Source organism: Melanotaenia boesemani, chromosome 20 (genome assembly GCF_017639745.1).
Source record: "Melanotaenia boesemani isolate fMelBoe1 chromosome 20, fMelBoe1.pri, whole genome shotgun sequence".
NCBI lineage: Eukaryota > Metazoa > Chordata > Actinopteri > Atheriniformes > Melanotaeniidae > Melanotaenia > Melanotaenia boesemani.
In genome coordinates this window covers 20882036-20896904 of record NC_055701.1, presented here as the reverse complement: position 1 = coordinate 20896904, position 14869 = coordinate 20882036, and the positions used below count along the sequence as shown (strand labels likewise).

Sequence of the window (14869 nt, the reverse complement as noted above, 5' to 3'; positions counted from 1 at the left end):
ACACATAGAAAAAATGTTTAATGAAGAGGGATAGGGGGAATTGAGCTCAAATAAACGGAGGTGGCTGCACCATAGCAATATAAACTGGAAATAAGTTAACACCGCAAATGAAAACTATAAAGGGACTCGTCAAACTTTACATGAATCATCCCCCCTGCGTCGTGTTTGCCACTGACAGATGTGATGCACATGCAACTGACTGCCGCAGCCAGAAAAATGTAGATAGCGCTCTGCTGCCACCGTGTGGCTATAATATAACATAACAACTTCCGCTTCGTTGGGTTTGTATATATATATATATATATATATATATATATATATATATATATATATATACATTCTCATCAAGTAGAAAATAAGTTTTAAGCTTTTACTAATTTTTTGATGGGTCAAAAAAATTAGTAAAAGCTTAAAACTTATTTTCTACTTGATGAGAAAAATATTTATTAAAAAAAACATTGTTCCTAATACATCTGAAAATGTATTAATAATTTTTTATAATTGCAAGTTAAGGAAGAAAGGTAAGGAATCAGGAATATTTTGCAGGAAAAAATAATAATAAACAAAAAACGTTTAGCGTTTAAGCGCTTTTTTTAACCTGACCGACGCTGTCGTCTATTTCTGACGTCACTTCCTCTATTTAAAAATGGCGGACTTCAACGGTGTGGTGTTTTGATGCGTTCCGGTGTGATTCCAACAGCTGAATCAACATGAACCGACATCTGAAACAGCGATAATAGCTGGGTGGCTTTTGAGGGAGTTAACGAAGTAAATATGCGTCTTTAATTTAGCTCATTTTTGTTCAAACAATTAAACGCACAACGTTGTCTGAAAGTGCTTTCATTGTGTAACACTGCTTGTTTCTTAAGTCTTTCTTTAAATGTTTCCATAGACTAAACATATTTAGAGAGAATATGGAGGAAACGTTATAAACGGAAACTTCATCCAGCATGTAAATAATTACGCTGGTTGCTGGCTAGGAGTTTATTTTACGTAAGCAAGTGTAGCGTTAATTAAAACACATGTAATGTTTGCTTGAGATTTTGTTGTTACCCTGTCATAAGTGGTTGATATGTTTATATTAAGGATGGCTCTTAATGCACAAGTAGTGTGCGTGTCATTAGCCACCATTGCTGACATAAATTGCTTTGTGTGATATCTGTAATTAACTGTCAGTTTTTATAACCTTTCAAAAAATGTAAAACAGAGCAGTGATTTTCTCTCTCTCTCTCTCTCTCTCTCTCTCTCTCTCTCTCTCTCTCTCTCTCACGCATACACACACACACTACAGACGTTTAGATACATCTGCCCATTTAAAATTATTGGGCATATGTGATGTGTTTTGACTGGTATTTTATTGTATATATATATATGTGTGTGTGTGTGTGTGTGTGTGTGTGTGTGTATACTCACACACACACAGACATACACGTTTGTCATTTAATTCCATAAATAATAGCTTTCAGAATAAAGATGAGAACAGGTCACCACTTTGTTAGACTGTGGGCAAATCCTTAAAAAATTACATTGGTCAACTTAAATCTGTACGGAAGACCACAATGTAATTTTCAGATTTCGAAAATACAGAAAATTGTCTGTACATCAGGACAATTGCTGAAGCTCATTACTTAAACACTGTGATTCTGTTGGGCCAAATTTGTGCCAAACAGGGGTCATAAAAACTAGGAGAGATATTTATGAAGAAATTTGACATATTTTGATTTCTCAAAACCTTGAACAACTAGACTGAAAAGGAAAAATAACAACTACACACTTGAATTCCTATAAGTAAGTAAGTCAAGTACTTAGAGATGGAAAAAGACCAAAACAAACAAACAATTAAAAACAATCGTAATAGTAAACCCATTATATTGTTTCTTTCTCAAATACTAATAATAAAAAAAAAGTTAGTTCACATTTTGACTGTTACAAAAGGCAATGTTTTATAATCACACAGCTGATGGAACCTCAGAGGATCAGAGCAACCTGTATACTCTCCTCTTTAGAGCAGGCCTAAGAATTCTAGTTAGGACAATGAATGTCCATCAGTCCATATCTGCACATGTTTTGCAGTCCTTTAACACTGCTGGAACCATTTCAGCTCAGATCTGCTAAGCCGGTGTGTACAAACCTCAGTTCTGGGCCGTCCTGTGAAAGGAATCGGCAGCCATTGCTCACAGCAACATCAGACCATATCGCTGCTCTGTAACAGGAAGTATTATTATGCAGGACATAGTCGCTGTTTACCGCTTCATTGTTCTCTTGTGGCTCTTTTTTCTATTTTGTCTGATATTGTTTTGTTATTGAATAAGCGTATGTTTAATAATTATGTCTGGATTAATAACACAATATTCTAAGAAATTACTATTGAAATAATTTCTTATGATGTGTGTGTCATGATATTCAGTAACTGAACCCCAGGAAATTATTTCGTTTGGCTTTTTTGTACCTAATGTAGAAATTTGCTGTATGTTATTGATATAGGAGTAAGTGCATGTGAAGTAGAAGAAAGCATTTTACTAGCATTTTAAAACATGTGGTCTCCATTTAGATTTTCACCATGAGCAGCCGAAGAAAGAGGGCCCCTCCTGTGAGGGTGGACGAAGAAGCCAAGAGGAGGCTGGAATGGAACATGCTGGAGGACCGCAAGAACGACGTGATCCAGGAAGACGAGCAGACGCCGTCCTGCACCCTTCTCTCTGTCGACCCCAGTCCCAGCAGCTCTTTTCTCTCCACCGTAGAGGATGTCATAGAATCTGCTTGCAGCCGCTCTGTCCGGTTTTCAGAGGAAATTCCTGGCTCATCTTCAGATAACACCTCTACCTCTGTTTCCCTGGCACTCTCTGTGTTGCCAGCTTTTAAAATGGGCCACATCTGGAAAGCTCTCATTGGGGAGTTCAGTGTCCAGCCAGCTTGGCTCCCATCTGACTATGAACAGAGAGCTTTCACACTCCACAGAATGGATGAGCAGCTCTGTCTCAGTTACAGCAGCTGCGAGGAGAGCTCAGGGCTGCAGTGGAGGCCCGATGAGGACAGTTGTACTGCAGAGTGCAGCCTCAGTAGAATCCCACTGGAGGACTTTGATTGGTTGCAGAAGAGGAGAGTGGTGCAGCTTTTCCACCAGACAAAAGAGGAAACAGTCAAGGTATTAAGGTGTTTCTGATGGGATAGAATATTGACTTTGAAATATATACACATGGAAAAAGATACTACCTTCTTCTTCTCTTTGTCCTTTTTGGCAGGTGGGGATTTATCTGCTGGAAACTGGACTTGGAAAGCCAGAGTTCCTCAGCGAGGGAAATCCTCGTTTGAAGAAAGCAAATCAGCTAATGCAGAAATTGATGGAATATTTCTATGATTTTATCATTCCAGGTGGGTGTCTGAGGTCAAAGTCTTACAGTGACATTTCCCTTACATCCCACCTGGACACAGAAATGATTTTACTGCTGTATTTTCTATGTAGAAGTTGTAGAGAATGAGGAAGAAGAGTGTGACACAGACCTGGAAAGGCAAAATGTGGAGGAGCTCTACGATTGCGTCAGGCATCTGCACCAGAAAGAAAGCAAGGAGTTGCCCTATGATGTCCAGCACAAGGGTCTGATTCCTGTCCTCAGGCCTTATCAGAGTCAGGCTGTCAACTGGATGCTGAGGAGAGAGAAATACAGGAGCATAGCACCTAAAGGTACGCTCAAGTTCATGTAAACCTTTCTGCATTTTGAATTTCGACTGGTGGTCAATATCATAATCTTTTGAGCTTGGAAAACTTATTTAATTCTATTTGTTATGAATTACTTTACATTTTAAAGATGACTCAGTACTCACTCTTTCTTTACAGAACAGTCGATGCATTTCCTGTGGCGGGAGTTGGTTACTTTGTGTGGCAAGAAGTTGTTTTACAACCCTTTTACTGGCTGGTAAGAACTCCAGATATCTTTTATTAAATTATCACTTCATCTTGAAACCTTTGCAAATACCCCATAATGACGAAGTGGAATGGACTTAAGTTAAAGACTATTTAGCTTCCTCGTATGTGAAGCCTGTGTCTCATTTGAACCTGTCAGTGAGGATTCACCAGGACTGTGGTAGCTCTGTAACCAGACTGAGTGTACCGTGCACTGAGCTCTCCCTTTAGAATTCAGAAAACAAATCAAACAAAGAATATAAACAGCAGAAGAACAATATTGTTCCCTGTCTTGAGGAGAAAACTTGCAGGTTATCTGCACTTTTACATTGCGCTCTAGACCAAATATATCCCTGTGTATGGAAAGTTTCAGCACTACTGACCAAAAAGAAATTAAAAGAGTTCCAGTCTTCGTACAATCAGCTATGCTCACCTTCTGCTGTTTTTTAACTTCCATTAAAACTGGTTTATTTTGTTTTTTAAAAAAACAAAAAAATCACTGCCCTTTTAAAATGTTTCAAAATCACAAATATGGAGAATTGTGATTTTTGGAGAGATTAATGAATTTATTCATAATGTGGATGAGCCTTTAAAATCACATCATTTTGTGAAAATGAAAACAGGTATTTGTTTTTTTTTGTTTGTTTGTTTTTCCTCTTTAATTCAGCTTAATTAGAGAATTTCCACTTGCTGGTGTTGAGTGGCCTGGTGGGATCCTGGCTGATGAGATGGGGCTTGGAAAGACGGTAGAAGTTCTGGCGCTCATCCTGTTTCATACCCGACAGGACCTGAAGCAGGAGGCCCTCACTCTGCCTGTTGTAAGGACCAATGTCCTTTACCATCATCCTCTTACCGAACAATTGTTTTATATTATGTGTTAAAGCATTCTAATATACGTATTTTATTCTAAAAATGGTTTATTTCTTTGTTTTATAGGGAAAATCTGTGAATTACTTTGTTCCACCTCCTCCGCTGGAAAGCAAGAAAGTTATCCACTGCAAGACTGAAGCTCAGCCAAAAATGAAAATATCTTATCCAAGTATGTCACAGTTTGAGTCCCCTCAAACACCCCTAAACAGTGACTCAATTTTAATTCACATTTTTTAAATCTTTTTTATCCTTCTGCAGCTGTGCGTGTCATGCTGCTCACTGCAATAAAGGAGATGCGATCTGGCAAAGGAGCCTCAGTCAACGCTGTGTTCACCTACATTCGCGCCACCTATGGCTACGACCTCTTAAAGAACCGCAATCACATCAAGAAGACGCTGGCAAAGCTCATAGATGAGGGCATGGTTGACCGGGTCAAAGGCCGAGGCTTGGCGGGATCATTCAAGCTGGGAAAGAAATACAAAGAAACAAAGAAAACATTAGCAGGAGTATCCAAGTTTGTAAGAGTAAAGCACTTCAAGTACAAATGCTTTATGCTGCAAATATTACTTTGTTGTATTGTCTGAGCTTGATCTGCATTTGTCTTTGTTAGACCTCTAAAAACACAGAGATCACGCCCAGGAAAATGTTTCAGAGACGAGCAAAGGAGAAGGCAGAAGCAGCTCTGCAGAACTCCCTCTCAGAAGATCAAAAAGATATGAGTCCTTCAACCGACTGTCCTACAGCAGAGGAAACTGAAACAAAGGGGTGGGATGAAAGTCTGAATGAGAAAGCAGATCAACCGGATGACATGCTGGACACTTCGGCTGTGCCGTTGCAGACGTCTCAAGATAAAAACGAGTCAGGCATGCAGGCTGTGCCCAAAATTGACGATCTACCTAAAAAAAAGGGAGAAGTCCCTCAGTTTGATTCACAGGAGGAGGCAGAAACCCTGACTAGAGCGTCTGTAGTCCCTTTCAACACCCCAGACTACCGCTTTGAGTGTATCTGTGGAGAACTGGGCATCATCGACTACAAGGCCCGCGTTCAGTGTATGAACTGTCAGCTGTGGCAACATGCAGATTGTGTCAACTATAAAGAGGAAAGCCTTAAAACTACACCTTTCTACTGCCCTCACTGCCTGGTAGCCATGAAACCAGTGTCTACTGGTGCCACACTCATCATTTCTCCGAGCTCCATCTGCCACCAGTGGGTGGAGGAGATCAACCGGCACATCAGGTCCTCCTCCCTACGAGTACTAGTGAGTCTCTTGGTAGATATTTTATCAGCAATTTAATAGTGTGACTTTGTCTTTGCAGTTGCATAAAGCTGATAGCGACAAAACTTTTGAGGTTTTTAATCCATCTTCCTCCCTGTCAGGTTTATCAGGGTGTGAAGAAACATGGATTTATCCAGCCTCGTATGCTCGCAGAGCAGGATGTGGTCATCACCACCTACGATGTGCTTCGCTCTGAGCTCAACTACGTCGACATTCCTCACAGTAACAGCAAAGACGGACGCCGCTTCCGCAACCAGAAGCGTTACATGGCCGTACCCAGTCCTCTGGTGGCTGTGGAGTGGTGGCGCATCTGTCTGGACGAGGCCCAGATGGTCGAATGTCCCACTGCGAAGGTGAGTTGGAGGAAATCCAAATCATGTGTTGTATCTGGGAGGTTTTCTTTTTTTTTTCTTCTTTTTTTAAAAAAAAAATTATATTTAAGCTGTTAATTTATCAGCCTTGTGTTTTTTTGCTTTCAGGCTGCAGAAATGGCTCTGCGTCTCGCGTCTATCAACCGCTGGTGTGTCAGCGGCACTCCTGTCCAAAGAGGCTTGGAAGGTGATCCCATTTAAACAAATAAAACCTAAACAAAATCAAGTCATTAGTTAAATATGCTTTGTGAATGTATTTTTTTCTTTTTTACCTCTCAACTCCAAGAAATGATTAAAACCTTTTTAATAAACTGATTTTGTTTTCTAGATCTGTATGGCCTTGTTCTTTTCCTCGGAGTTGACCCGTACTGGGTAAAACACTGGTGGGACCAGCTGCTTTATCGCCCCTACCGACGTGGAAACTCGCAACCTTTGTACAACGTAATTGCTCAGATTTTATGGCGGTCGGCTAAAAAAGACGTCATTGATCAGGTAGGAGTTTAAAAGTTCAGTATCTTTCTGTAGCCTTCCTTAAATTTAATTAACCAGACTTGAATAATTTCTTCAGAACAAAGTGTTTTCAGGTGCCTTTCAAAGACCAATAAAGCCAAAGTTTTTGTGTATTTTCTTTTGTTTTCTTTTTGTTTCTTTAGATTCAGATTCCTCCTCAGACAGAAGAGGTCCACTGGTTGCACTTTTCTCCCGTTGAGGGTCACTTCTACCACCGCCAGCACGAGGTCTGCTCCCAGGATGCTTTGGTCAAACTCAGGAAGATCTCGGACTGGAGCCTGAAACTTGGCAGCCTCGATCGGCGTACTGTCAACACCATTCTTTATCCACTACTGAGGCTGCGGCAGGCCTGCTGCCATCCACAGGCTGTGAGGGGGGAGTTCCTGCCTCTGCAGAAAAGGTAGACATAAGAGGTCTCTTGTCAAAGCAGCTGCACCAGTTAATTAACAGTCTAACTTGAATAAATAGAGCACCACAGAGCATCTAGCAACCTTTTTGTCAGTAAAACATCTTGCAGTTGTGTTTATTTAAAGCTGTAATTTGCACTGGAGGATTTGTTAAGTGGGTTTGTCTGCGTTCCTCCCCTCCCAGCACCATGACAATGGAGGAGCTCCTCAAGTCCCTGCAGAAGAAATGTCGAGTGGAGTGTGAAGAAGCTCACAGACAATTGGTGTGCGCTCTCAATGGCCTGGCTGGAATCCACATCATCAGAAGTATAAACCCTCTTTTCTATGCCTGTGATCCCCTTTCGCCCATTTTCTCATGGGAATAGGTTCAAACAAAACACAAACCATGATCTCATCTTCATCTCCCCACACGTTTTGTGCTGATATGTTTTGTTGAAGCTCATCACACAGAGGCTATGCATATGTTATAGCACATCTCATTAGCACTTCATGTTATGAACATAATAAGGATCACTCTTTACTTTTTCACCTGCAGATGAGTTTGTAGAGGCAGCAGAGATGTATAGAGAAGTCCTCCGTTCATCAGAGGAACATAAAGGCCGGCTGAAAACAGATTCGTTACAGGTACATGGTCTCATTCAGTTCATTTTTCCTTTTATTTTCTGAGGAGTTTCAATGCTGAAAAGAAAAACATCTGCTCCTAAATAATGTCTGATTGCATTAAATCATTAAAAGAAAAACTTATAAACTCATAGGATAAAGATTAAGTTACTTATTTTCCTGTGTGTAGCTGAGACAAGAATCTCTAATTGTTTGTATTTTTTTTTAACCATCATGGTAAAACAGAGGCTTCATGCAACCCACAACTTGATGGAACTGCTAAACGCAAAGCATCCTGGGATTCCTCCAACCCTGAGAGATCACCGATTAAGTGAAGAGGTACTCCCATTAATATTTGAATATGTATATTTTTTAAAAAGAAATTATTAGCTTTTTAATTGCTTTTTTTAAACCATTTGTGTCTTTGCAGGCTGAGCAGCTGCGACAGCACTACATGACCAAATACGACTCTGAGGTGGCAGATGCCCATCAGGCCCTGCAGCCAGTGCTACAAAACATCAAAGAGCTGAAGCGAAAAGTGAGAACTCATCTACTTTCAGAGAATTTGCACTATGTAGGATTACAAACAGGCAAGGTCATACATTATTTGACTGATTTAGTCAAAGTCATTGAGCTCGTTTAGTTGACGCTTGAAAGAAAAGAAGAACATATAAAATCAAAGCTCTCAAATCCAGTCTAACACACCCAGATGAAGTGATTGGGGATCAGATAACTCCTACATTGACACAGTGACCAAATTTCCATATTTTAGCAGTTTACAGAGGAATCCCCAATAAATCTGCTCTCATTCAAAAATGACTAAATGCCTCAGAAGCTGTTACTGATTAAGACTCAGTGTCAACTCATAAAGCTCCTCGGATGAAATCAGCATTCAAATAATTTAATGACAATTCCTGTGCAGTAAACTTACTTGTACGATGATCTATAGAGAAACTTGGGTGGCAGAATGTCTTGAATGTTTTCTCACACAGTCCTAAGCACACAGTCCTTGGTTATCCTGCTGTGCAAGTATACTGAGACATGTCCAGTGATACGATTAACCGACCAGGTTAATGTATACCTGCTTACATTTCCTTCTCCAGGTCAATCTGAACTCTCCCTGGTGGCTAGAAGTTATTCAGAGGGCAATCTGCTGCTCCACCGACGATGATCTGGTGTCCCGCGTCAAGAATGAGCTGACATGCAGCTACAAGCAAGAACCCAGTAAACTCTCCATGGCAGACAAGTAAAACTTTTTTTTTTTAAACATGTGGACATTTGGCATTCACCATGGGGCCAACATGCTAACAACAAATTGAGTTTCCTGCAGGTTCCGGGATGCTTGTGGTCTCCAATTTCTACTCACCACACAAATGCAAGATCTGATGAAATCGCAGAAGACTGTGCAAGATGCAGTGAAGAGCCTTGAGGGTCCAGCTTCAAAAAAAGTCATAGATGAAGCCACTATTTGCCACCTCAGGCCAATGCGACTGCCTCTCAACAAGTAAGTTACCAGCATTTTATGGTCTGGAAGAACTTTAAGGCCAATATCATTCAGTTCATAACATTTTCAGTGTGTTTGATAATCTAATGCCATACTTGTCTTTTTCCATGATCTCAGCTGTGTTTTCTGCAAAGCAGACGAACTTTTTAATGATTATGAATCCAAGCTGTTTGCTCACACGTAAGTCAAGTCATTCTATTCAGTTCTTTTGACTGTCTTCCAAATTACATGACCACATTGGTGTATTATTGGGAAAACGTCTTGACAGGGTGAAAGGTCAGACGGCCATTTTTGAGGAAATGATTGAGGATGAAGATGGCCTTGTGGACGACCGTCTTCCCACCACCAGCCGTGGTCTGTGGGCAGCTAGTGAGACTGAGCGCACGCTGAAAGCCATTTTGTCTTTCGCTAAAGCCAAACGTTTGGAGCTCGTGGAGGAGGGAAACACTTTCATGGAGCTGTTTGAGAACTGGAAGAAGGAGTACAAGGTTTGTATGTGTAAATAAGACAAGATTTCCTTCAAAAAACTGTGTTGATAGTTGAAAAGTATAAGAAAAATAACATTGTGCACATTAAAACTCAAGAAAGTGTAATTTTGCTCACAATGATTGTCATTAAAGCTGGGTTTGTTTCTTTTCAGGTGCTGCATGAATACTGGATGGTGCTGCGCAACCATGTTTCAGCCATCGATGAACTGGGCATGGCCACCGAGAGGCTGCGTGTGCGTCTGCCGGATGAGCCGAAACCCAAACTACTGCACATCATAGAACCACATGAGGTGAATTAAGCACCGCATATTTCTGCTGTTACGGGATTCTTATACTTGTTTTGGATTTTGTTCAGACGTCCTTTGTGTTGGCATTTAAAACAGAAAAAGCTGGTTGTTATTAAAGCTGTTAAAATAACATGTCTCTGTGTTTACCTTCTTAGTTTTGCTTAATAAATCTTTATGACAAGGTCAAAGATTGTTTTCTCACTAATATTCAGTAACCCAGTTTTTTGTTTTGTAATCATGCAATGATGGTGACATGATGACAACAACACAGTTAATGCTACGATCTGCTTCTCCAATCAACATGGGCCTCGATATAAAGTCTTGCAGTGAAAATGTTCCATACTCATCTGCAACTTTTCCTCACTGTGGAACCAATACAAGCACAAAACAGCTGGTTTAATCCTCGCTGAGAATGGAGATATGGCAACTAGTCAAGACTAGGGTTTATATGGAACTGCTGGTATATAATTATAAATTAAAGTTTTCAGGGATGTAATATTCTTCTTTAACTGCTTTCACCGAGTTTCTGTACTCTCTTGATTGTCTTTGTTTGCAGGTGGAGCAGAACCGAGTGAAACTGCTCAACGACCAGGCTGTGGCCAAGTCTCAACTCCAAAAGAAGCTTGGGCAGTTTCTGTATCTCACTAACCTGGAGAAGGTCATTTTATAATCAGCCGTAAAGAAAAAGTACAGCTAATTTCCAAAGTTCATTTGTTGTCTAAAATTGTCCTCATTCCCCACTGCAGTCGCAGGACAAGTCTACTGGAGGGCTGAACCCAGAGCCATGTCCCATCTGTGCCCGGCCGCTGGGGCAGGAGGTGAGCGTTGACTGGCGGTGGTGTATATGTCTGTGTTTTACACAGCTTTATGTTCAAGTCTATACTAACTTGGAAAAAACTGGGTGAGTTTTCATTTTAAAGTGCAAGCTTACACTTGCAACTCATCCCTCCTAATTAGTGTAAAAGGAGCCCTGAGTTACCATGGAGACCAGCGACTGTACACCTCTAATTCTAGAGTAGGGATGCTGTGTAAATGTAAGAACAGCATAAACAATTATTTTATTTGTAGGAAACAGATGCTTTATGATTTCATTCAATCCTCATTCACTCATACCATGTCTAATATTGACAGTGGGATTTAAAAAAAAAACAATCCTTTCTTTTTCTCCCTCTTTTCCAGTGGGCAGTGCTGACTTGCGGCCACTGCTTCTGTAATGAGTGCATCGCCATCATTGTGGAGCAGTACAGCGTGGGCTCAAGGCGGCGAGCCATTAAGTGTGCTATTTGTAGGCAGACTACATCGCACACTGAAATCTCCTATGTGTTCACCACACAGTCATCCAGTCAGGACCAAGACATACCAGTCAAGGTCAGACACCGACGCCATTTTTATGGGACACAGGCTGAAAATCATTTTGCTTTTTATTATGAATAAAAATGTGAGGATTATATTGATGGTTCATACAGATTTGATACCTTTCTCTTCCTTTCTAAGGGAAGCCACTCAACCAAAGTGGAGGCTGTAGTGAGAACACTGAAGAGGATTCAAGTGACTGATCCCGGTGCCAAGTGTCTGGTCTTTTCCACGGTAACTACAAACCATTTCTAGTCTCTATATTGATCTGTGTTGGTGATACTGAGTTTGGATCTGACCTGGTTTCTATCTTCATGTCATTTAAACAGTGGCAGAGTGTTCTTGACATCATCGCCAAGGCCTTGTTTGACAATAACATGGACTTTTCGCAAATCAATGGCATTCACAAATTTCAGGTTTGACTTAGTTTCTGATTCTACAAGTTGAATACCACAGCTGTGGCTGCACAGCTGCTTTTTGCTTAATAACTCCAGCCAATAAAATATAGATTTTAAGGCCAGTAGTTCTGATAGTTCCCAGCTTGTTTTAACAAAACCCTATCAGACTCTTTCAGACATTTGCCTGGAGTGAAATTGAAATGTCCCCTTCATGTAGTGCCCACTACAGTGGAAACCTATTTAAAGTTAGTTTTTTAGTATGTGCATGGGTGAGGACGGTATATAAGAAAAGGCAAATAAGTGGATGCTGTTGATCCCATTGTGATTGTAATTGTGCGTTACTAATTTTCCAGGAGAATCTGAGTTCTTTTAAGTATGACGAGAAGATAAATATCCTCCTCCTTCCTCTCCACACCGGTTCCAACGGGCTGAATATCATCGAAGCAACACACGTCCTGCTGGTTGAACCAATCCTCAACCCAGCTCATGAGCTCCAGGCAATAGGCAGGGTACACCGGATCGGCCAAACCAAGTAAGTGGCAGGAAGCTGGTGCCTGTAAACCTCTAAGTTTTCTAAACTTGTCAGTAGTTTCTTTTTCTTCTTTTCTCCTCCTATGATCCTATACTAAGACAACTGCTAAGCCACAGTTCAAGTGATAATAGTCTTTCAGACAATATTATTTATTTTATTCAACTTTATTTAAACAAGTAGTTCCAATGATACATGCATTTTCATTTACAAGAGAGACTTGTTTTGGACAGACAAAACAACATTTAGTTACAATTACAGATGTGTAATAATACAGAATATGAACTAGAGTTAATTTAAAGGCAAAAGCAACTCAAAGCTTTTTCCAGCCCCCTCATAATAACTTTAAATTCTCCTAATGGGATCAAGGTTGGCAGCTTTAGATCCTCTGCACCCTGCTCCAAGTTGAAGGAGAGTATGTAAAATAGGACTTAATGCTACAATCTGATTTGCTACAATAAGAAGGGTAATGCTTCTATTTCACTTAAACAAACCATGTCATTCATTAATTTTCTATACTGCTTATTTCAGTTCAGGGTCACAGGGAAGCTGGAGTAAGCTACACCCTGGACAGGTTACCAGTCTATCAAAGACAAATAATTTTTCTCTCTGAAAAAAGATCAAATGTTTGGTAAACAGAATAAACAAGCAACATGAAGATTGCTTTGGACTGTAAAATAAAATGCCCGTGCAGGTCACATATACATCTTTGAAGGCTGCACAGGTGTAGCATTTAGTGTTTTTTAACTTAAACTTTTTAAAACCAACATTGCACAAGTTTATGCTTATGTTGATACTTTAATAGTGTGGTGAGAATTTAGTTTAACAGTTCTATTCCTAACTTAGAGGTCTGTCCATCAACAGAGAGCCGGGAGCCATCTCCAGGCATAAAGATAATATTCTCCTGCAGAAGAACCATTAGTACACATGGATAAGACAGGAGGATGGGAGAAGTAGAATATGACCTAACTTGGAGTAAACAACTTTAACGAAGACATAATGTAGCCAGAACGGTGGAAAATAAGTGCAGATGTAAATGAATATTTGAGTCATAATTCAACTTGATTTCTGTTTTTTCTGTCCACCAGACCAACATTTGTTCACAGATTTCTCATCAAATCAACAATTGAGGAGAGAATGCAAGCCATGCTGAAGACAGCAGAAAAAAGGTCTGTAGATAGTAACTGGATTTTTCATTTAAATCAGAAATGCAGAGGGTTGCGGGTGCGGAGAATCTCAAAGTAATGATGACATCTGTGTTTAATTCCAGTCACACCAGCACAGCCATGAAGCACTCTGAGGCTGCCGTACTGACAGTGGCTGACCTGGCCGATCTTTTTACTGAAGACGCTGAAACTCTGGAGTGAATCTGAACGACGACCTGCACATGAAAAGCCTTCAAGCAGCCGAAGGGTGCTCACTATAAACAAAACAGAGATACTATGATTTTTGCACATTCCGTTTTTTTCTTATAAGCATCCTGAAAATATGAAATGTGTTTTAAGGGGATATTTTACCAAATTATTGCAAACAGTATATCAACATGTTTCTTAAGAATATTTGCAGTCAAATTTTACATTTTGTAGAGCAGATGTTTTTGGGTCTCTTCGTCGTTTAAGCACGTTTGATTCTCATGATTGACTCAACTGTACAGTGTTGTTGATCGTGTTAATTCGGTGTTATATGTGTTTATATACAACAGTGGAAAATGGGTTTCAACACTGAATTCACATTGATGTGAACTCATAACATTCAGGAAATAAAAAATCTATTGACAGGATGTAACTAGCTTTGTTTATCCTGTGTCTTTCTTTGGAAACAGGAAGAAAACCATCTATCTGTATTCAATTCTGACCTGAACTCGTTGTTCCTCTTTTACAGCTGGAGCAAGGAAGAGAGATTGGATCAGGATTTTCTTTAGTCAGAAGCTATTTGACTGTTAAAACAATGCCGGGCAGCCGTGTCTTGACAATGAATGATGCCTGTCTCATTTGCAAGTAAAAAAAAAGCTAGATTCAGTGTCTTGGAAACTGATCTTGTAAATGCAGCTCATAAAAGGTGAAAATGTGGAGGTGATTTCTGCCTTATTTCAGCTCTTTTTATTATTATTATTTTATTAGCCCTTACAAGTTGTCTGGTCAAGTGTGTTATGGGACTCATACCAAACTTCAGACTTTTGTTTTTTGTTAATGCATTGAAAACTTTTTTTCCATCTCTTAAACAAAGCTGTATTTTATGGTACGTTCAACCACACACATACAAACCAGACCTTTGCTTTGTCACTGAATTGCCCTTGACTCGTAATGAGTTTCTTTTCACCTGACTGACTGGGATTCCCGCACTATTAAAGATTTTAAAGTGCCCAGACAAAAGAT

General features: G+C 40.0%; 1 protein-coding gene across 2 annotated transcripts; it reads left to right on the top strand.

The window, feature by feature from the left end:
* Positions 1 to 656: 656 nt before the first annotated feature.
* On the top strand, positions 657 to 14272 carry shprh (SNF2 histone linker PHD RING helicase). Of its 2 annotated transcripts, none has more exons than XM_041972387.1 (30): positions 657 to 768; positions 2552 to 3145; positions 3243 to 3372; positions 3464 to 3682; positions 3836 to 3914; positions 4569 to 4719; positions 4838 to 4940; positions 5030 to 5289; positions 5382 to 6029; positions 6149 to 6400; positions 6527 to 6605; positions 6747 to 6910; positions 7072 to 7328; positions 7520 to 7641; positions 7871 to 7959; positions 8182 to 8274; positions 8366 to 8473; positions 9039 to 9181; positions 9266 to 9439; positions 9557 to 9619; positions 9708 to 9927; positions 10080 to 10217; positions 10771 to 10872; positions 10961 to 11032; positions 11394 to 11582; positions 11709 to 11801; positions 11897 to 11983; positions 12319 to 12497; positions 13583 to 13663; positions 13765 to 14272. In XM_041972387.1, exons 2-30 carry the CDS (start codon positions 2561 to 2563, stop codon positions 13859 to 13861), a joined length of 4977 nt encoding a protein of 1658 aa, XP_041828321.1. In that variant the 5' UTR covers positions 657 to 768; positions 2552 to 2560; the 3' UTR covers positions 13862 to 14272. The 2 variants fall into 2 exon arrangements, with proteins under 2 accessions (XP_041828321.1, XP_041828320.1); XM_041972386.1 differs by having other exon boundaries at positions 5030 to 5295.
* The last annotated feature ends 597 nt before the right edge of the window (positions 14273 to 14869 follow it).